The sequence below is a fragment of the Astatotilapia calliptera genome, chromosome 23, assembly GCF_900246225.1.
Source record: "Astatotilapia calliptera chromosome 23, fAstCal1.2, whole genome shotgun sequence".
Classification (NCBI taxonomy): domain Eukaryota; kingdom Metazoa; phylum Chordata; class Actinopteri; order Cichliformes; family Cichlidae; genus Astatotilapia; species Astatotilapia calliptera.
In genome coordinates, this window is record NC_039323.1 from 7662253 (window position 1) to 7686461 (window position 24209).

General features: G+C 38.0%; 1 protein-coding gene and 1 pseudogene across 1 annotated transcript; both read right to left on the reverse strand.

Annotated features, from left to right (window-relative positions):
* Positions 1 to 3680: 3680 nt before the first annotated feature.
* LOC113015834 (GTPase IMAP family member 8-like) lies at positions 3681 to 6107 on the reverse strand (annotated as a pseudogene).
* Positions 6108 to 14417: 8310 nt separating this feature from the next.
* LOC113016367 (GTPase IMAP family member 8-like) lies at positions 14418 to 20386 on the reverse strand. Its single transcript, XM_026159153.1, has 6 exons — positions 20268 to 20386; positions 18365 to 19066; positions 16909 to 17607; positions 15707 to 16486; positions 15441 to 15608; positions 14418 to 15358 (listed from the first exon to the last, which is right to left on the reverse strand). The coding sequence occupies exons 1-6, from the start codon at positions 20281 to 20283 to the stop codon at positions 15138 to 15140; spliced, it is 2586 nt and encodes an 861-aa protein (XP_026014938.1). The 5' UTR covers positions 20284 to 20386; the 3' UTR covers positions 14418 to 15137.
* Positions 20387 to 24209: the final 3823 nt, after the last annotated feature.

Genomic DNA, 24209 nt, shown 5'->3' on the forward strand with positions numbered 1-24209 from the left:
ATAAGACAGAGGATCGGTGTAGTTCAGTTCAATTCAGGTTTATTCACAGCAAAAGTCGACTCAAGGCGCTTTACTGTGAGGTAAAAACCTACAGTTTGGGAGAAAACCCCAACAATCGAGCGACTCCCGTGAGCAAGCACTTTGCGACGGTGGGAAGGGAAACCCCCTTTGTAACTGGGAGAAACCACCGGCAGAACCATCCCCTTCAACTGGTTGGTGGTGAAGGGAAAGAGAAAGGAGAAAGGGAAGAAGCGATCTTAAAGAGACTGGACAAAACACACTATGAGAGAGAGAATTTTAATGACACTCAGCAGTGGCTCTACCATCCAAATGTCACAGCAGAAATTGAGATTCATCAGACTAGGCAATATTTTTTCAATCTTTCCTTGTTCAGTGTTGGTGAAGCAATGTGAATCAGTTTAACTGTTCTTAGTGGTCTGCTTTAGCATAGTTCAAGGTTTTACATTTTGTACTTACAGAGATGCTTTTCTTCACAAATTGGTTGTAATGGGTGGTTATTTATTCATTACTGCTCCCCTCTTATTAGTTTAAAGGTTTCTCTCTTTTTTGAAGATTCTCTGTAACCATAGAAATGGTTGTGAAGGAAGATTCAGTAGATCAGCAGTTTCTGAAATACTTAGACCAGCCTGCCTGTCACCAACAACTATACAACATTCAAAGTCACTACAGTCAGTTTTGTCTCCATTCTGATGCTTGGTTTGAACTTCAGCAGGTCATCAGGTCTACATGTCTAAATACACTTGAGTTGCTGCTGTGATTGGCTGATATTTGCATTAACGAGCAGTTGAAGAGGTTAATGTAATAAAGTGGCCAGTGAGCGAGGACTGTCTTCCTCACTATTTAAAAGTAACTCAAAAAGACCTCTTAAAAATGTCTCAATATCATATCAAACTCACTCTCAATAGTGGGCGAGCACATGGTGTGGCAGCATCAGAGTGTCTGAGTGGGTGAATGCAAAACATACTAAAAAGCACTTTGTAGAATGTAGCTAAGGTTGAAAGGTTCGTCATGAGTGCAGAGCATTTTATTTGAGGACTAGAAAATTTACATTTTTTAAACTTACCAGAAAATGTCTCTTGATACTGGCTTGCAGAGAGGCTCTTCAGATAGAAAGGTCAATGCAATACCGCTTGCATTATTTATAAGAAACCAACCCTGAATATGACCTTTTTAAAATGTAATGCCAGAAACAAGCTCTATATACTCAAAGTGTCTCTTTAAAGTTGTTCCAAATTGTTCATGGCCTGCACTATAAAGAAAACTATGCATGTATTGATTTTTAAAGGAAAAAATTACTGACATCTTAAGATAGTTTCAGGGCCACAGACTTGATGTGTCCTTTTAAGTTAGGACATTCTTCAGAGACATAGCAACTTGAGTGGAAAATTGATTTGTTATCATAAGGAGAGACTCCGACAGCTTCTCATGTCACACTTAACTGTCAAGATAGTTTTTTGTGAAATGTGGTGAATTAAAGGATCAGAATACTTTTTTTTATTCCTAGAGGAGATTATGTAAAATTGTGTTTTTTAATTATCATTTTGTAAGAAGTATAAAAAGAAATCCATCATAACAAACTGATGGACACAACAACGATCTGTATCGTTTTAAACACAAAAAATAGAAAAAGGAAAATCATAACTTTGTACAACTTTGTACTTTGTTTTTATTTTCATTGTGGGAAATCCCAGCATGCATGGAAGTGAAGTGACGATTTTTATCTTTCCTTTTATAAAGATAAGGGAAGAAAATACACCGATAGATAGATAGATAGATAGATAGATAGATAGATAGATAGATAGATAGATAGATAGATAGATAGATAGATAGATAGATAGATAGATAGATAGATAGATATTAATCTCAGCTTCTGCTAAATCGAGTGAGAAACGTTCCACATTGTTGTACCTTCTCCTGAAATTACTTTTTCTAGCAAAAAAATAAAAATCCCATAACATGCTAAAATTATCATAAATATAAAAGTATTGAGAATTGGCACAGTTTTTCAGTTAATAATAATTAATGAAGACAATTATATTATTTACCTTAACAAGGAATACAGAATCATAAGATTTATTGGAGTCATTTTAAAAATGTAAATATTTTCTAAAACAGCTACTCTTTAAAATCACTATTAAACTGAATCATGACATCCAACACAAAGCATGGAGTTAATAAATAAATAAAAATGAAACATATGCTTGACAAGACAAACGGTATACCTCTCTCTAAATGTTTATTAATGCTACTGAGCGATCGTAGGTCAAGAGTTGGCAGTTCGTCTTGTAATCGGAAGGTTGCTGATTCGAGCCCCGGCTCGGACAGTCTCGGTCATTGTGTCCTTGGGCAAGACACTTCACCCGTTGCCTACTGGTGGTGGTCAGAGTCCGGCTGCCTCGCCTCTGTCAGTGCGCCCCAGGGCAGCTGTGACTGTAGCTTGCCATCACCAATGGGTGGATGATTGAACATGTAAAGCGCTATACAAATACAGGCCATTTACTACTGCTGAATATGATAAGGTAAAAAGCTTTTAACATACATCTCAGATAAACTACTGTTTGTGAGGATTAATAGTATCTTTTGTACCATCTTCACAATGTGACTCCTTGGGAAAAAGAAACAAGAAATTATATAGTGTTTACATGAAGGTCCTTTTATTTATCAGATGTAATACCTGAAATGATTTATTTAACTGAATTGAAATGATTAGGCTCTGATTACCCTGAGTTCTACAATACTCCTACAAAGGGAACTGGCCATCAATAAAGGTGCAGATTTGGTTCTTATAGTGCTGAAATGTGTACACCATTACATCTAATAATGCTTAAGCCAACATTTGCACTTGCATAGAACAACTGGCCAGGAGCACTGTGGAGGTGATTTCCAACCTGGACAAAATTTAGCACACTTTGAGCTCCCTCTGCTGTTTCAGGAACTCACTCTAGCATAAGCACATAGGCTTTAAGGCATGTAGACATGGAATTGGCAACTCATGTGACGGTGCTTATCAAAGCATATGATTAAAACAAATTAAAAATAACATACAACATTAAAAATCGAATATACATTCGTCCAAATTAATTACATTCTATGTGCTCAAATGTTGCACATGCTGGACGTATTTCCCCTCTTTGTTGTGACGAGATTTTGGGGTCATTAATCAAACAAAAGTAATCCAGTACATTGCTGAATTACTCCCAGGAGAAAGTAATTTGTTTAACATTACTCTTACGTTTCTCTGTAAAATGACCTGAAACACATTGTCTCATGATTACCAGGTAACAATATAAACCTATAGGCTACAGTAACACGCGCCAACAAATATCCCTACAGCCTGAATGCACATCACTACTTTTACCTGTTGAACTTCCGGGTCTGGCTGCTGGGCTTTGGGCGGCATTGAACTACTAGGAGAGAACCAGTTCTCCAGTCCCATCCCTAATAATTATCCCACTCTGACCTACAGCGTAGCACTCCTATACAAGTGATAGAGCCAGTGTACCAAAATAATTACCTCTTCACTCTACACCCACCCACAGCCTCACTTCAACTGACATTTTTCAGTTAGTAACCCCTGATTTGTTATTCTTGCATCTTAATACTCACTCAGTGACTTGTATTTCATGCGTCTCACACATTCCTTGATGTCATTTTGCAGCTCAGGGAGTGTTTCCTTGAACCCCATCATCAACTCCAGCTCTCTCCTCCTGTTTCGGCCACTTCCTCTTGAACTTCTCCTCATTTCTCAGGTGGATGTCGTCTCTGAATGTCAGGTCCAAAGGAATGACTAACAGAGTAACATGAACTCCTACTGGGCTCAGTGAAATCTCAACTCGTCGGCCCGAAACCTCCTCCTCTTGCACTTGACATTGTTCATTCTGACTAGATGCAAAGACTTCTTTATGCAGGAGAGTATTTCCTGTTGCAGTCTTTCCAACAGTCTTCTGACCAAGCAGTATTATTCTCAGTTCCTGTAGCTTATTACTGGAAACTGAGAAGAAGACAGCTGTCAGAGCAAAGTGAAATGGGAAAATGTCATGTTGCATATAATCTGAGTGAGGATGCTCTGTCACTGGTAAGATTATACACTTCTGTCTATATTGTCCATTTTGAGGGGTGAGGGGTGGTCGTTTCTGAGTTCGGTAAGATGTAATTACCTGGACATTGTGTTAAAGCCAAGTTATTTGACATGTGACAGACACTATACTGCTATCATTACTGAATAACCATACTGTGTCTATTACAGTCACTCATATCCTCTAGCATTTTCAACAAAAGGTACTGCTGTTCTTTTGAAGTATATTTCTGTGTTTTGTTCATCTCTAATATTTATTTAATATGAGGGTGTGGAAACAGCTCTGACATTGCGGCACGTTTTTACTTGTGACACTGATGCTAGGTGATAGTGAAGCATACCTCCAAGGGATTCTTGTGTGGCCTTGACTTGACTTTGCCTCAGCATTGCTCCTTCTTTCACCTTCCTTCTTCTCTATTCGATGGTCTGAAATATCTGCTGGTCTGGAACAAAGTAGCTCCACCCATTTGCTGCCACAGTCTCAGTGATTTTTTCCAGCAGCTCTGAGATTTGTGTACCATCACTTGCATTCTTATTATCAACTACATGATATCTATTTCCACATTGTTCAACTAGAGGCTGTAGGGCCTCCCCCTCTGCTTCGATGTACTGCTCTATGCTGTTTGTTTCTAGCCAGTCTCCTCTGGTAAAAACTATAATAGTGTGTCTCCACACTCCATCACCAAGAAGCTCCACATGTGATGTCACTGCATCTAAGTGTTTGGCATTAAATGATGCATCTGCATCTATCACCAGGGGGAAGACATGGGGCCCAGGAGGGCACAAAAACATGCTGCGCATCAGTTCATCTTTGATCGCTTCAGGAGTGTCGAACACAGGGAAGCCTTTCCACCAGCCTGGTGTGTCAACAAGAATGATTTCAGTTTTAGCCACAAAACCCCGGCAGGCAACAGACTTTGGCGTTCTTTTTCCATCTTCCTGGTCTTTGTACCCCAAGATAGTGTTCCCTACAGAGGTTTTCCCAACATTACGGCTTCCCAGAAGAATCATCTGCAGGAGTAGTTTATCTCTTCTGTTATCGGACAAAACATTTATTAGGCTTGGAGCTCACAGATCATGTAAGTTATTAAATTCAGATACAATGATTAAATTCCCAAAGTTCCGATATATTTTAGTGGACATTTGCAATACACCATACTGACATCTATAACGACATTGAGAAAAGAAAAATCACTTTTTTTTAATTCATATTTTTTGTGGCTTCTCAAGATATTATTTAACCTGACATTTTATAGATCAGTTTTTCATTTTCTGTGCTTTCTAAAATAGTTTTTAAGTTTTTAAGTTAAGTTTTAAGTTTTTAACATTTACAAAGTTCCCCTATGACATCTCTCCACCTGTACTTAAAAAAAAAGTTTGTCATTTTACAAGACTTTCATGTGGTGGATGTTTTCCTGGACTGAAACTATGTACTGTACTGCCTATGCAGTAATCTGCACAAGGATGCAAGAGCATTCAATACAGGAAGCTTTTGCTCGAGTGCACCTTCTGTCAAACTCACCTGGAATGAGTGCTTTGATGTGTTGTCTTTGGTCCTCGGCCTTCTTCCTTCTCTCTTCTGCCCTCTCAGCTACCTCCTTTTGCTTCTCTTTGATGACCCGGAAAATGTGCTCTTCTACCTTGTAGTAACTGCCACCATTGCCATCTTCTGCAGCAACTTTGTGACCTGAGATAAGTTACTCTTGTCCTTGTTGTTAAATACATGGTACCTGTTCAAACACTTTTCTATTAACCACTTGAGTGCCTCTCCCTCGCTTTTGATGTGTTCTTCTATTGTCTTTTCCCAGAGGAAATCCCCAAAGGTGAACAGCATAGTGCATCGCCAAACCCATTCACCCAAGAGCTTCATGTGCTCCCCCACACTCATCTTTTGCTCCACAGAGAAAGCTGAGTCTGTTGGAATAACGAGGAGAAAAGTATTTGGTCTAGGCAGTTTAAATCTTTGATTGTCCCTGTCTGGGATCTTAGAGAGGGAAACACAACTCCTTCATCCAGGAATAAGATAAGATAAGATAAGATAGAACTTTATTAATCCCTCGGGTGGGTTCGGGTGGGTTCCCTCGGGTGGGTTCCTCTGGGAAATTCGATATCAATATCAATCACAGTGAGCTTCCTGCCTTCCACAACTTCATGTCTCACTTCAGACTGAGTTGATCTACTTTGACCACACAACCTAATCCTAACCATTTAAAAACAAAACTAAATTACCCGTTTGTTTATATCCATACCTTTAGCTGAGAAGATCAAGAATATAACTGCAACGTCAACAAGACTTAAGAATAAAGAGAAAAAACAAAAATTGCTTTGTTGAAGAAAGTTTTCATTGAACTGCGTGGCAGTTTTTCCTCTTGTTTATGTTCAAGGTACACAAAACTGTTTGAAGTGGAATTTTGAGTCATTTGATATGTGTGTGATGTGTTTTTGATAGCCTGCAGGAATTCAATCCATTTTGCCCTTCTGGCCAAACATAACTCAGGTTTAACTGGTTTTATTGTGTTTATGACATTTATTTTCCCTGTTCCATAAATGCTAATATTATTGCACAAAAATAATAGCAATAATGGGCAATAAACAGTGTAATCTTAATTATATCAATGATTTATTATATTTAACATATCAGTATTTTATGCATGAACTTATCAAGCTTTAATCTATGAAAGCTAACTTTTCATGAGCTTGATTTACTTCTTTGCTTATATCTCTCTCCTCAACGTCCCCGAGCTTTCAGCAGAAGTCAGAATGGACAAACTCTATCTCCAGTTAAAATATTTGAGGAAAATAGGTATTCAGGCATATTCTACTGCCAGTTCACACAGACTGTATGAAGTGAAGCAAAGCCAGCAAACACAGTGTATAGATTGGTGTAACAGTGCAGTCTAACTGGTTTTATAGATACAGTAACTTGAGAACTTAATCGTGATATCAGTGCAGACTTAAAATGAAGAAACCAACACGCCAGCGACTGTAAATAATAGAAGTTATGCTTAAGGTAATTGCTTTCAAAAGTTTTATTTTCCTATTTATAACGGTTAAGATTATTATTTATAAACTTTAGTAGAAAAAAGTCATATTTGCCTCAATGATTTTACTTGCTGTGCAGCACTTGGGTTCTAGTCTGTTTTGTTTAAATCGTTTTATTTATGCTACTAAAAATAAAATGATTGATGTGAGTTATATTGATGAACAAAACATTAATCTCATAGCACATAACAACAGCAAACACAAGCAAAGTAACATTGTGTCTGTTATCTCAGCAGAGTTCAAGGTCCCACACATCCCAGCCGCTTCTTTGAACCAAAGAAATAACTGAAAAACACAATTTCTTCTTAAAACCATGAGATACTTTCACCTGTGATTTGGCAGACATACAGCATGAATAATTTAGATTATAGTGATTTTGTATAAGGTTTTTGGTTGTCAGTATCAGTCTGCTGAGTTCTTGCACATGATACTCCAGTAGCATGAGAGTCCCAGTAGAAGTAAATTTAAATAAAGTTCTCGCTGTCATTGTCTGCATTTAGGACATTTTTAGAAAGTGAAGCATTTGTTTTACCATGAAAAAAACTCATTTATATATTCTTTTTCAGCCCAAAAGAAGATAAAAGTAGGATAACAATATTATAACAAGAATACTCATCATTTGATTTAATTTGAATAACCAATTAACAACCGTTTTTAAAATGTTTTGTTTACATTTTGAGATAAACAACATACTAAATGGCCACAAGACCAGTGTTTTACATTTGGGTTAAAAAAGTCACACAGATTTAACAGGAGCAGCAGTAATGATTCCCCATCATCAAAGTGGCTTCAGAAGCAAAGTGTCAGATAGTATAAGTGTGCATTGTTTTGGAGTCAAATTAGGGTTGTTTTTTTTTGCTAGTGTTAGAATGAGCAGGTTACAAAATAGAAAAGAAAAGATGCCAGACACCACAAGGATTTAGGTTTATGAAATATTGTTCAGTATTGTTTAATCAAGGGAAAACGCAGTATTCATGTACCAGCAAACTCAAAAATTTAATTCAGTGAGAAGGCAGAGTGTTTATCCATAAAAATAACAAATGGAGAACCAGTAGAGTTGAGAGAGATTCTGAAACACAGGCAACAGAAATGCAAACATTTCTGTTATAAAGTAGGGGAGATAAGTAGGGGGTTGGTCGCACTTACTTAAACATCTCACTGGATATTGCATCAATTTCATGAAACAGAAACAGTTGTTATTCTTATGTAATACAAAAGGCATGAAGATGCAATAACAGTTATTGTTAGAGGAAAGCATAAAAGGGAGCAGGGCTAAAAATATACTTCATCTGTTAACTTAGTAGAGGGATCAAAATGAACTATTTCCAGAAACTGTAAACTAATTTGGACATCTGCAAAAACAATTAATAATTGTTAACTATTTATAACAGAAGGAGTCAGTAATGCAAATGTAAAAGATGTGAACTGCCGTAAAAACACAAAGAAAAAGAACAACCTGCTGTGCTTTGTGGCTCTCTAGTGGAGGAAATGGCAAACAGCAGAAACTTTAACCCAAGATAGTTTTTAGGGAGATACAAAGATGTCTGAAGTGTTTTAGTAGTTTATGGTTGAGCTGTAAAATTACATTAGAAGTTATTTACAAGGTTATTGGACAGAGAAATGAGGCACCAGGGACACACTTGAAATAAAGAAGCTCAATAAATTGTATCTGGTTAAAAATATAAAACTACAGATCCAGTTCTAACAATGGTTCCTTAACAATTATTAGTTCCTTAATAATTAGCTAATTAGTTGCATAAAAATAATTTTAAATCACTTTGATATTAAATGAAATTTGCATATAGGCCTACTTGTGCTTTGCTTAATTCTTTTCTTTTCATGCAGTTTTCTACTTTTACTCTGCTGCAGAGACAAATATTGTGCCTCATTATATTTATCCGAGAGCACAGTCATGCCATGAGTTAAAATGTCTTCATGTGAAACCTATCCAGCACTAAGTAATGCATAATGATTGTTATAAATTTAAATTACCTAACAGCACATAAAAACACAGGGGATTTAGTACTTGTGACAGAAATTATCACTATTTTCTAAATGTTTGCAAACCAAATAATTAATTAATTAAGAAAATAATAATAATAATTAAAAAAAAATCATAATTTTGACAGCCCAGGTCTACATTATATGAACAAAAGTAATGAGCCACCTACACATTACACCTGCAGGAGCTGCTCAGCTCTGGAGAGGTAGGGGAATCCTAAGTTCATTGTAGTGGTGTAGCATAAGAAAATGACTCACCAGAAAAAAGCCACATAATTAATTTTATTGTGAGCTCCAGACTGCACTGGCTCTAAGGTCAACACTTTGTCAATTCATCCAGCTATATAAGCAGATGTTACAGCACATGAGCCATTGTGGCTGCTTTCAGCAGCACTCATGTCTGGTAATTATTTTGAAGCGTTAACTAACTAAATATTCAATATTGTTTATTACATTATATTTCAATACTCCATTTTTCTCACATATCATGTCTCCTCTGCTAAACAGGACCTAAGCTGGAATTGCCCTGCACTAGTCCAGCAATCCATCACTATAAACATCTACCCCAACACTGCACATTACCTAGTTTAATACCGACAGTAAATACAGGTCTCGTATAACCTTTGAATAACATGAAATTATCCATTTGTTGTCAGAGACACGTCTCAATATGAAATAACTAAGTCTGTACTTTATCAAATGTCACTAACTGAGGATTAAGTACCTTTAAAAATAATATCACCTCTTCCTCTCCTCTCCTCTCTTTTTCACATCTTTGTCTCTCTCTGAGTGTCACACATTTCATTGTTACTTCTGCCTGGAAATCTGTACTTTTGTGTGTTTGCAGATATTTGATGAGGTCTTTGAAACTTTATAACCACCACTGGGTCGTACTTCTAACTGCAAAAAGAGAAGGCTCTGTGGAAGACTGTGGGAAAATATCTCTAGGACTTGACCTCTGTAAACTCCAAATCCAATGTATTTATATAGCACACATAAAAAAACTGAAAATTTGCCCAAAGTGCTGCACAAAAACAAAACAAAACAAGAGATAAAACGAAAGATAAAACCTCTCACATTAAAACTCTCACATAAAATAAAACAAAGAGAATAAAAAGAGCATATCAATTCACACCGGTCCGAATGCTAATTAAAAAAAGATGTGTTTTCAAAAGAATTTATAAACAGGAAGTGAAGAGGCCTGTCTAATAGTTAAAGGCAGTATATTCTAGAGTTTGGGTGCCACAATTGAAAAAGCTCATTCTCCTCTAAGTTTTCGCCTCATTTTTGGGACAACCAAAAGCAGCTGGTCGGCTGATCTAAGGGCCCACGAGGGAATATAAGGCTGAAGTTCATCAGGAAGGTATGGAGGAGCAAGACCATTTAGGCATTTATAGGCAAACGTTAGGACTTTGAAATTAATTCTGTCATTAACAGGAAGCCAATGAATACAGGACAGGATAGGTTAGATATATTCATGCCTGTGTGTGCCAGGTAAGAGACAAGCAGCAGCATTTTGAACAAGCTGAAGACGTGAGAGGGATGCTTGGCTGACTCCAGCATAATGTGCATTGCAATAGTCAAGCCGAGTTGAGATAAAGGCATGTATTATTTTCTCTAAGTCATACCTTGACAAAGCTGGCTTAAGCTTTGCTATTTTCCTTAACTGGAAAAAGCTTTTTTGCAAAACAGAACTGATTTGTTTATTAAATTTAAAACCCGAGTCCATATTGACTCCCAGACTTGTGACATGCTGTTCGATATGTTGTTGGCTTGTATGACCCAAGCCAACCATAATTAATTAGTGGGTTGCATAATTACCTCTGATTGAAGCTCAAAAGGTTCAGAGCCATCCAAGCCTTGACATCTTCAAGGCAGTTTAAAACGATTGGATGGGGTCAGCCACATGCAAGCCATCCAAGCCTTGACATCTTCAATGCAGTTTAAAACGATTGGATGGGGTCAGCCACATGCAAGCCATCCAAGCCTTGACATCTTCAATGCAGTTTAAAACGATTGGATGGGGTCACCTAATAATCCAGGGATTATTAGGTGCTAAAGGCAGGTAAATTTGGAAGTCGTCAGCAGTGAAGGGATATCTCATGTTTTCTAAGAATAGAGCCCAAAGGGAGCAAGTACAAAAAAACAGAAGAGGACCAAGCATTGACCCTGAGGAACCCCACAAGAAAGGGGGGCTGAGGTGGACAAAACATTTTTAATATTAACACTGAACGTTCTGTCACTCAAATTGGAACAAAGTCAATCCAGTGCTGCACCTTTAAGCACAAGAATCACAGAGCTTCCAGAATCGTTTGCTATAAGGATGTCATTAAAAACCCGTAAAAGTGCTGTTTCAGTGGAATGTAAATGTTTAAAACCAGACTGAAAAACCTCCATAATGTCATTGGTATCCAAAAATGCATTGAATTGGGTAAAAACTATTTTTTCCAATAACGCTGAAAGGAATGGGAGTTTCGAGATCAGTCTAAAATTTGAGCGGGGAATAAACATGGATGGGTCATATGCAGGAAGTACTATTGCTGACCTGATACACTCAACCTTGTTTACGAAGAAAGAAAGGAACTGATTACATATGTCAGCAGAGGCTTTCAGGGTGGTAGCTTGAGGCACATTTAGAATAGAGCTGATGAGGGATTATGACAATTTCACACAATGATTTGCGAAAAATATTAGTTTTCTAATTTTTCACTGTATTCTGATAAAATTTCCAACAGTAAGCTGTTGCAGTTTATTTGCTCGGTTGCTCAGTGTCATGTTATATTGACTAAAACTTGTACATTTTGGTCATTCAAGTTTCAGAAAGCATGATTTAGTGTTAGTTCACTGGTTAAAGATGTGTCGAACCAAAGTCTTCAGCCAGGGTGCAGCTCATAAAAAAAAAAACCATCTGCATGACAGCATGTTGTAACCAACTGTAGTATCAGATTTAACAGACTACGAAATGAAAGTAACAGAAAGCTATTCCTGATGATTAATTTTAAACCCTGCTCATGAACTAACTGCAGGGTGTGACAGATAAATTTGCTGTACTAAGGGATGGCACTGAAACCCACACTGTTTCCATCAGCAGGCAATGGGCGAGCACCTTGCATAGCAGCATTGCTGCCACTGGAGTGAGCACAATTGGAGTGACAGGGTAGTCTCTTCAATAGTGAAAGGTCACTACAATGCCTCTGGGACTGCATTATAGATAGGAGAGCAGCTCTGAGCTTTTTCACACACAAACCATCTGCACATCCAACAGGAAGGGAAAGGGTTTTATTATGTTTTAATTAAGAGTCTCTTTAAAGTTGTTACAGTTAATATATGTTTTTGTAGTGATAGAAAAGTGGACAGCCACACTGTACACTGCTGTTGCGTAATGCGTCTGTGAGTAAACAAGCGAATAAGGCTCATAATAGTGATTTATGAAGGGAAACTGCTCTTGAAGCACACTGGTATATGGAACTTTGCAGGAAATATGGTTTAATCGTGGTGGATTAAACACAAAGGTGAGACAGAATTCATGCTAATGTTATTCAAATATGAAGCATAACTTTGGTCTTCTTTTGCTGCTGGCTGACACTTCCAATTTTGAAATCTGTGAGATCTATCCTTTCATCACAGACAATGTCTGTCTGTGTATATGCTGTGAGGTGAACAAGGGAATCTGATCTTTGTTTACATCTTTTTGTAGAGTCTGTTTACCTGCTCTTTCATTCCTTGTTGTTTTAGCTGTATCTGGTGGACATGTAAATGGTTTAATGAGTATTAAGCTAAGATTCTCATGTTTCTGTAAATACCATACATGTCTATATTTAAATAACAGGTCTGGCGCCTCGGAAAAGTTGAAAAATTGGGCACTTCAGTGTCACATAAAAAAAGAAAGAAAAAAGTTGCAAACCCAACAAACTGTACTACTTACCATTTAGAAATGGAAATGGAAAAGAAATCACTTCAGGTCAGCAGACACATAGCCACAGATGTTCTTTTACATAATGAAAAAAAGCTGAAATTTCATGCCAAAGCAAACCCATTGTAGGCTTGGGCACAATATTAGACATATACCATATTTCTCCATCTGCATGCTGATGGAGAAAAGCACTACATAATTTTAAACCTATAAAGACAGGAACCTGAGATACAGACTGAAATACCTTGCCACTTTAGCATCCCCAGCAATCTTAAAGTAAACAAAAAGCGGGCAAGATATTTCAACTTTAATCTCAAGTCATCACTGACAATGGAACAGGGACATCTAGGTGATGCATACCAATGCACACATTACCAATGTTAGGGTTACAAATGAAGTTGATGCATTTGTGAGATGGGGAGGAGTAGCATTGCAGTCTAGTGCTAGTGAGCTAATACTGTAGGTACTGTAGGTCGTCATACCCCGCACCCCGCAGCTTGATTTAAATTGCATGGAGGCGGAGGGAACAGAGGTAGAAAGTGAGGCAAATGTGGAACCACAGGACAAAAAAAACCCCATGTGAAAAATACAAAGCTACATAGCTGGTCTGTTTTCAGAAGCCTGATGGTGTCAAAACATTCATGTCCCAAGGTTTGAGTTTATGTGGCCATGAGGTTTGCCACTTGGCTTCAGTGTCTGAGATTTCAACCTGGTGGTATAAGTTTTGCAGGGTCATCCACCTTGAGGTTGACCTGGGTGTTGGTGCCATCCATGGTTGAGGATTTCTGCAGGCTGCAATCCTGTTTTGGCCTGCAGAAATCCTCAGAAGTCCCCCACTGACCCTGGCTCTGAAAGACTTCTGTACCACAGATCGGAGCATGAAGAAATTCCACCTTTCTCTTCCTCCCTCATTTCCCATGTCTGCGCTTGGGTTGGGACTGTGGGTCTCGGGTGCAGCAAAGAGAGGTGCAGGATGCAGGTGAAACCAGTGCCTGCAATGAAGACCCGGTGAAGAGTAGGGACTAATGCGGGGGGGTGACGTTAGGGGTAATGGAAGGGGTGCTACCTGGGGTGGATGATGGCGATGTTGTAAGCCATCTTTAACCTCCTAGGATCTGGTGTCCACATATGTGGACATCACATTTTGCGTTATTTAGACCAAATACTCAATTTTGCTCTACAAGAGCCTGATATCCACTTTATACTTTATACTGCTAAAATTTAAACGAATATCCTCATATGTGGCTCTAATTTTTCTTAGAAACAAAAAATCAGGTTAAAAAAAAAAAACTGGTAATTCTTTGTTTTTACATTCATCAGGTGCCAATATGCCCAAATGTCAAAGAGAAATTAAAAATGCATGCCGTGGAAGAGTTCGGGTCTTAGGAAGTTCCACTTGGCATTCTCAACTTCTTTTTCATGATATCTTTTCTTTGATGCCTCGGTCCAACAGTTTCTTTCACTTTGTCCATAAATTCCAGTTTAATTGATTATTTTTTTTTCTTTTTTCATGTCCTTAACGGCACTGCAATTAGAATTATTACCTGAAGACCAAGAAAAATGCCCAACAGCTTTATTTTCTCAAGTAGAAAATTACAGCTTTTGCTATACTGTCCACTTGATTGTCATATTTTGTTGAACCTTTATTATTTTTTATTTATTTATTTTTCTTTTCATTTTGAGTTATTGCAATCAGAACGGACAAGACCGCGGTCAGTGATAAGAAATAAAGAGAAATAAATAGAGGTTCCAGGTTCTGGAACACCTTACTCAAGGATGTAGACTGAGTTTGTGATATATATCATATTTAAGAGACGTGCCCCCTGGTCACCGGTTTAGCTCAGTGGGTGAACAGTCGATCACATTCCCCATAGTCACTGTTCCTTGTTTGCTCAAAGGCAAACAGTGCTAATGAGGCTGGGACAAGCAATGGTAGCTTATTTTTCAGATTAAGCTACCTGAGCCAATTCTCCAACAGTTCTCCAACATGAGAGGCGCTGCTACCCCATAAATTCACAGTATTGTTGGACTCTTTTTCTCTACATTTTTAAATTCACTACAGAATGCAGTAATCTTTTAATTTGTTCACTCGGGAACTTCAACTTCTCCGTCAAAGTCAAAGGTGTCGGATGGCACCATAGATCTGTAGCCTGATGTTTGAGAGAAGTTGAGAGTCAGCTGGTTCTCCACATTTGTGCCGATATGAAGATTCGATAACCAACTCAGAACTTTCTCAAAGTTGCCGGTTGATTGTTTGCGCTCTAAGAAAGACTCAGGAATAGAAGGTGCTGGACTGCTTCCTTTAACTGAAAACAAAACACACATTTAGACTTATTTTGTGCTTGATAATACTTTAAATGCTATGATTGATGATATAATTGGACTTACAATCAGGGATCAAAAATTCCTTGCTGTTTCCAAGAAAATGTGATAATTTCTCTATATCTTCATCCAGCTTTTTAATTTTTTGGCTGATTTTTGTATCTAGTTTTTCCTCCTTGCCATCTCTCTTCCCCTGACCAGTAGACCTGGTTGCGAGTTTCACCCTGTCACCAACTAATAATAATCATCAAAACATGTTAATAAAAAAAAAATCATCATTTACAAAATAGGATGAATAGAAACATATTTATTATCTTCCTCAAAATACTCACCCAGTGACTTGGATTTTGTGCCCGTCGCACCTCCCCTAATGTCATTTTGCAGCTCATGGAGTGTTTCCTTGAACTCTTTCATTAGCTCCAGCTCTCTCCTCCCGTACTCCCGCACTAGTCTTTGCTTCAGCACATGTTTCAGCTGCTTCCTCTTGAACATCTCTTCGAATCTCAGGTGCATTTCATTCATGTTTGGACAGAAGAGCTTGCCACTGTTTCCTGCTACTATTTCCTCTATCTTCTCAAACAGCTCTGTCACCTGATTCATATCCATTTTTTTCATATTGTTAATGGCATGGTACCTGTTCTCACACTTCTCAATCAACCAGCGCAGGGCACTATGCTCCCTTTCAATGTGCTCCTCCAAAGATTTATCTGCTAGTTTGTCTCCATATGTGAACAGAACCATTGCGTGTTTCCATACAGTGGCATGAAAAAGGTTCATGTGATCCTCCAGAGTGACTCGTTGAGAATCTCTGAATGTCAGGTCCAAAGGAATGACCAGCAGAATAACATGAACTCCTGCTGGGCTCAGTGAAAAACCTCGGGCAATTTCTTTGTCTATCTCATCTGTGCAGCATGAGGAGTCCTGCCACCAGCCCGGGGTGTCAATCACTGTGACTCGTCGGCCCGAAACCTCCCCATCTTGCATTTGACATTGTTCATTCTGACTAGATGCAAAGACTTCTTTATGCAGGAGAGTATTTCCTGTTGCACTCTTTCCAACAGTCTTCTGACCAAGCAGTATTATTCTCAGTTCCTGTAGCTTATTACTGGAAACTGAGAAGAAAACAGCTGTCAGAGCAAAGTGAAATGGGAAAATGTCATGTTGCATATGATCTGAGTGAGAATGCTCTGTCACTGGTAAGATTGTACATTTATATTTTCTTTTTTAAAAAGTTTTATACAGCTCCACATTCTCTTTGGGAATAGATTTCTGCATTTGATAAGATGTAATTACCTGGACATTGACGAGTTATTTGACATGTGACAGACACTATACTGCTATCATTACCGAATAACCAGAAACATTGTATCTATTACAGTCACTGATATCCTCTAGCATTTTCAACAAATTTTGAAGTATATTTCTGTATTTTGTCCATCTCTGCTATCTATTTAATATGAGTGTGTGGAAACAGCTCTGACATTGCGGCACGTTTTTACTTGTGACACTGATGCTAGGTGATAGTGAAGCATACCTCCAAGGGATTCTCGTGTGGCCTTGACTTGACTTTGCCTCAGCATTGCTCCTTCTTTCACCTTCCTTCTTCTCTCTTCGAGGGTCTGAAATATCTGCTGGTCTGGAACAAAGTAGCTCCACCCATTTGCTGCCACAGTCTCAGTGATTTTCTCCAGCAGCTCTGAGATTTGTGTACCATCACTTGCATTCTTATTATCAACTACATGATATCTATTTCCACATTGTTCAACTAGAGACTGTAGGGCCTCCCCCTCTCCTTCGATGTACTGCTCTATGCTGTTTGTTCCCAGCCAGTCTCCTCTGGTAAAAACTATAATAGTGTGTCTCCACACTCCATCACCAAGAAGCTCCACATGTGATGTCACTGCATCTAAGTGTTTGGCATTAAATGATGCATCTGCATCTATCACCAGGAGGAAGACATGGGGCCCAGGAGGGCACAAAAACATGCTGCGCATCAGTTCATCTTTGATCGCTTCAGGAGTGTCGAACACAGGGAAGCCTTTCCACCAGCCTGGTGTGTCAACAAGAATGATTTCAGTTTTAGCCACAAAACCCCGGCAGGCAACAGACTTTGGCGTTCTTTTTCCATCTTCCTGGTCTTTGTACCCCAAGATAGTGTTCCCTACAGAGGTTTTCCCAACATTACGGCTTCCCAGAAGAATCATCTGGAGTTTTGGGATATGTTTCATCTCTTCTGTTATCGGACAAAACAACGATTGGTTAGGCTTGGAGCTTACAGCAGCTTATACTGAGATAAAATTATCAAGGCATATGCAGGCCAGTAAAATCACTGAATCGCAACGGGCAATGGAAGTATGTGGTAATAGAATTCATTAACATATTCAACACATTAAAATACTGGACTTTAAAAACTGGAAATGTTTGTTATTGTAATGTTGTTTTAACACAGAATTTTATGCGATTTTCTGAGGTATAATTTATTCTTTTTTTTTTCTAGATGCATGTATTTGTTTGTAAAAATGTCCCTTTATTCAGTCTTTCTTTGCATTAAATGTCACTTTTTTCCAGGTTCTCCCTGCACATAATGCTGAAATAAATAGTTTGACATTTTCAGATGCTTAAGTTAGACTGGCATTGCTTTCACGTCTGTATGCTTAACATGCAGTTTTAACAACCTGATTTTGTTTGACTTTTGCAAAATCCACCTAACGTACTACTATATGAACCTTGTTTAATCCAGTCTTTATTTTAATGCACACATCTATCCAGTTGTATTAACAAATACTTTTACAGGACGTTGTGTGGTGGATTATTTCCTGGATGGGCACAGTTATGATTCTGGGAAGTTGTATGTCCCATAAAGTGGCAAATTAGTCCTTTCATCTTGATGTTTGCATTGATTGAATAAATATGGTACCATGATTTGCTGCCATTATGTCATAATATATAATACAGGGGATGTGTTTGAGTGCTCCTTCTGTCACACTCACCTGGAATGAGTGTTTTCATGTGTTGTCTTTGGTCCTCGGCCTTCTTCCTTCTCTCTTCTGCTCTCTCAGCCACCTCCTTTTGCTTCTCTTTGATGACTTGGAAAATGGGCTCTTCTACCTTGTAGTAACTGCCACCATTGTACCACACCATCTCTTCGATCTTTTGCAGCAACTTTGTGACCTGAGATAAGTTATTCTTGTCCTTGTTATTAAACACATGGTACCTATTCAAACACTTTTCTATTAACCACTTGAGTGCCTGTCCTTCACTTTCAATGTGTTCTTCTATTGTCTTTTCCCCGAGGTAATCCCCGCAGGTGAACAGCACCATCGTGTACCGCCAAACCCGTTCACCTAAGAGCTTCATGTGTTCCTCCACAGTCGTCTTCTGCTCCACAGAGAAAGCCGAGTCTATTGGAATAACGAGGAGAAAAGCATTTGGTCCAGGCGGACACTTGGATGCATTGAGTTTAAACCTTTGCTTGTCCCCCTCTGGGATCTCAGCAAGGGAGAGGGAGCTGCTCCAACCCGGAGCATCAATCACAGTGAGCTTCCTGCCGTCCACCAATCCATGTCTCACTTCAGACTGAGCTGTTCTTGTTCGGCCACACTCAAATCTCTCCTTTCTCAGAATGGTGTTACCAGATGAACTCTTGCCAGCCCATCTACTCCCTATGAGTATGAGCCTGATCTCAGTCTCCTCTGAAAAACAGAGAAAATATTGAAACTTTTTTGTTGCAGATAAAAAGAAATAATATTGTGTTCTTATTAGGATTGTGAAACAACTTATTTGGATTAATGATAATGCAGCTTGTTGTGACCAGATTGGCATAGAAGCTTTAAAATAGAAGGCGGGCTTATCTCCTCAAAATGAGGAGCAGAATAGAATCCTTCAGCGTGACATTGTTATCACCACAGTTGTCTCCACTGCTTTAGATGATTGACACAAGAGGAACGTTCTAAGAAATTTGTGCATGGGAGAGTTATTTCTGACCCTTTCATTTCTGTCTGAGGAATAACAAGTCAAAACTAAAATAGTGAAACATTTTTAGAATGACCCTGAACCAAAATAAATAAGTGATCAGAAGCAACAAGAGGAAAAAGAGAAAATATTAATTCAGATAAGAATGCCTCAGTCCCACTTATTGACAAAATATTCAGTTGAAACAGCTGAAAAGCGTAGGCTATATGATGCAATGCAGTGCAACACACAAATGATCTTTTCTGGCATCAAATATATAAGCTCAGACGATACTATAGAAGGCAACGAAGAAAACTGCAGTGTCAAAACACGATTAAGAAGTTAACCAAAAGCAGAATTTTGCAGGGCTGTTTTTCTTTGGAAAGTTTTTCTCTCAACTGTATTGACATATACAAAGCTTCTTGGGCGGAGCTCTCATAAGGAGGAATGTTTGTCAAAAGGTTGCTGGGAACTCAAAATGTTCTTTCCTTCCGGGCAAAAAAGGAAATTCTGGCATAACTGGTTTAGTGGCATGTCTCCTGTCTAAAAGCAAATGCCCAGACTGGTGTTTTTGGTTTTGGTTCTGTTTTTGTTAGCTAGTGTCTAACAGGGCTCTCAAACCTACAACTACATGCTCCAATTGCAAACACATGAATTTTGTCTATGACCTCTAGTTATTGAATCCAAATCCAAACAAATACATTTAATAACAATTTAGGAATGTGTTTAACAGATTTCTTTCTTTCACATCATTGCTTCTGAGTAACTGGTATTCACAATCTGCAGTGAAAAATTAGCAAACAACAAAAAAGTGGATTGTGGATAGACTTTATAAGTTGTTTCACCTTGTGATAAGCCCCAAGTACATTTCACAGCTCCATGCTGATTCATTTTTATTCAAATTGCTTCAAAAAAGTAAACAATATTTCTCAATTAACTTACCAAGATTGGCTTCCATTTTTCCTACTTCTGTTTTAAAAGTGCCTTTGAATGGTCCCAAGCTCTTCACTGAGGTCGAGTGGATAAAGTCTGTATTCAGGCATATTTTAGTACGAGTTCTTGCAGCCTTGACTGCATAAAGTGTGACTGAGAGGGCAAAGTGTTTGTATCTAAATCATCACAGCAGTGCAGAAATCCAGACTAACTGGTTTCAGACAGGTAGTGAGCGGTAAATGTTATGTCAGTTTAGCCACAGTAAAGCTACATAACTACACTACATCATTCAATAGAAATCATTACATTTGCTTTTTTTTTTTAAAAAGTAAAACATCTTACTATAGCTTATGGAAATAATGAGTGTAGTGGGTGTTTTAGCACCAAAGGCCATAAATAAAAAATATATTGATTTTTAATTGAAGAAATTAATTTAATCAAATCCAAAGATAAAATGTTTGTCTACATATACAGTATATACATGTATTTCCAGTGATGTACTTTCAAATTACAAAACCATTACATATTCAAGGATGAGTCATCCAATGTGCCGTGCTCCTGTAATTATCCTGACAGACACATAATGATGTTGGGTCTCCACAAAAAAGAGCATCATTCAAATCCAGAGCATAAATGAGCCTCTAGGGGATTGTGAAATTATAAACCTGACTTTCACTAAGTCAGCTGAAATGGAATAGACTATTATTTGTATGCAGCATAGGCTAAAGAGTGGCCATGATAACTTCATGGTTTCCATTTGTAGTTGTTATCCGTCTTTAAATCATTAAAGTCAGGCATAAGACAATCAAAAATACACGAGTTGTAGAAAACAAAAGGTAATTTGGAATAGAATACAACAAAGAAAATGACACCATCTAAAAGCATTTTAAAGTGAGAGACCTGTAAAATTTAAATTACTGAAATAATAATTCAATACCATATGGTGGACTTATACGACAGATGCTTTTGGCTCTTTATCACTCTCTATTAATATTTATTTGGCACTAAGGAAGTTCTGTTTGTTTGACTGACTGGCAATAGCTAAACAACTGTTCTTACATCATGCTAGCGGCATTATGTTGACTGAACTACCACAGGGGATCACCTTATGCTGGAGCTTACAGAAAATACTAAACTTGGTGTAAACTCTAAGTGCCAGGGTATATCTGCTTATCCAACAGATTGGACATCTCCATCCACGACAGGTCCCACTGCACTTCCGTCACGTCCTGCTTAGTTGCAGGAACCGGCACTGCTGGCACGTCTTCTTTGGAAAATGGCCAACGTTTCCAAGTACCCAACATCTGGTATCTTAAAAAAATAAACAAATGATAATACCTGAAGCATTTGACAGCTTGTTTGATTTTTGAGTCATGCTAAGACATCATCTGTCTAACAACATATATACAACTCCTGGGTACTGTAACTTACCTGTAGCGATAAAAAAGCCAGACCGATAGAGGAATAAGAAACAGAAATACAAGTCCAACAGACAGGATAATCCATTTCCAGTAGCCTGTTGACAAGAACAAATAGTATTTGTTTCAGTGCAAAAAGGCTCAACCAGGTTGTACCTGAAAATACATTACTGTTCCACATCATTTAGTCTCATTTCTTTTCTATTTTTTAAGTCTGATTTCTAATTAACAGCTGAAGAAACCTGCTAATGGGGTGCAAAGTAATGTGATTCACAGGGTGCTTTTTTTCTTTGCTTGCATACCTTGAATTACTGTTACATCTACTACAATAATCAGTCAAAAAAAAAAAAAAGGACAGTTGAATAAGTAGGCAAATTAATACTCGAATTATATTTTTATGAAGTGTTACCAATATAAAAATAGCACTTAACGTTTTGGGTTTTCATTTATGACTTTCTGTGATGCATGTGGAGCACACAACAAAGGTGGGCTCACTTCATTCAGAAATGTGGCTAACCCAATCAATTATGGCAAATAGCACAAACATTACCAGTACTGTTTCTAGCTTATGATTGGGTGAACAGGCTAATGTTGCCCAGTGTTGAGCGAGAAATACAGAGCTCTGAAGCAGACCAACTCTAATCTTAGATATAGGATGAGATGCCAGCATCTGGCCTCAAACTTGCAATTTTTATACTAATAGTTTGTCTAACCTCTGGCTTATGGTTACTTTCTAATGGTTGTTGCTTCTACTAAGTCATCCTGATACAAAAGGCTAAAACTAGGCTGATGGGATATCACTAGCATAGGGATATTACAACAAGTAAATTTTAGATATTTTTGCCAGTGTTATTATCATAATTTGCCTCATGCTGAAAACCTTTTATAAGGTTTTTACTATGAAGGAAATTATGCGCAGCCAGGCTTTCTTTGCAATAGCTGGCTTGAGAAAACTTAAAATCCCAGTCAGGCTTACTGGATATCACAATGGTACTTTTAATCCAGCTTGCATTTCACACAAAATATTCTTCTTCTGCTGCACAAAATGATCCATATGAGTGCTACCTACTCCAGTCATAGACATTATTGGAAGATGACGATGATAAAATGGTGATAAAAATGTATAAAGAACATAAAAAAAAGCAGCAGGAAATTATTAATCTTGTAATTTTGCGCACAGAGCAATAAAACAAACATTTTAAGTTGAATTAATTATTTTAATCCTATTTTAATTTTTAACTTGATGGCTGCAAATTAAAGCTCTGAAACTGTAAACATTTAAAGATTAAAGGTTAATGTTCCATAGCCTCTAAAGGGAGCTGTCGACAAAGGTTGCTAACTGATCTTAATCTCCCTTCGTAGTACACCTCTCTAATGGCTCATTAGGAAATGACAAAGTTGGCCTGGTATCGTCCCAGGTACTTGTCATTTATTTGTAGTGCTTTGGTTCTGAGGAAATCCCAAAGTTTTATTTGACATTATTAGAAACATTCTTATGACTCTATCTCCTGCTCTGACTAGTCACTCAAATAAAGAGTGTAAAAACTTTCTTTGCTTCTTTGCTAATAAGATCCAACATTTCAGAGCAAACATTACCCATCCTTTCTCTCTTCTCGCCGCTTGCCTTAACCGCCCATGTGTCTTTGAGAGCTTTGCACTGATATCTGTGAATGCTCTCATCAATTTAGTTGATAAAATGAAACCTTCCTGCTGCCCACTTGACATTTTACCAACCCCACTATTAGGTAGTGTGTTCTCAGGATAATTAACATCTCATTTAGCTCTGCCAGTGTCCCTTCCTATTTTAAACAGGCTATTAGAGGCCCTCTTAGAAAGAAAAAAAAGTGACCTTTTCCTCCATCACAATTTTAGACTGTTTTCAAAATTGCCTTTTATTTCCAAATTTTTTTAGAAAAGATGGTTTCCAGCCAGCTTATGGATGCATAGAGATGCAGGTGAACACTTAGCCCTTGTTCTGTCAGATATCTGTGTTGCCTTTGACACAGTTTATCATGAATCAGTCATGAGTGAGGATCTATGGGTCAGCTCTAGATTTGTTTTCCTCTTATTTGTCTTGAGCTGCTTCTGCTAACATTCTGTCTTCTCTGGCCATTTTATCTTGTGGTGCATCCCAAGGTTTGCTTGTGGGAACCATTTTATTTACCCTGTACATGCTTCCACTAGGACATATCCTGAATGACTCTGAAGATAGCCCATACCATTGTTATGCAGATGATATTCAGTTGTACATATCAAACTCAAACTTATAGCCAAATCAATGTTCTAAAAACTTAATGGAATTGAAAACTGTTCTTATTTGTGCCCCTGATAACTTCGTCCCCAGAGTAATTGAGAATCATGGACCCATTTCAGCTTCACTTCTGCCCACAGTGAGAAATCTGAGGACACTTTTGATCAGGCATTCAGTTTTAAAAGGATCTTGGCTGTCTTGTGCAAACGTATTTTTATCATCATTGCCTGTCTCAGATATATTGTCTCTCAGTGTGAATTGAAAATGATCATTCATCTTTTT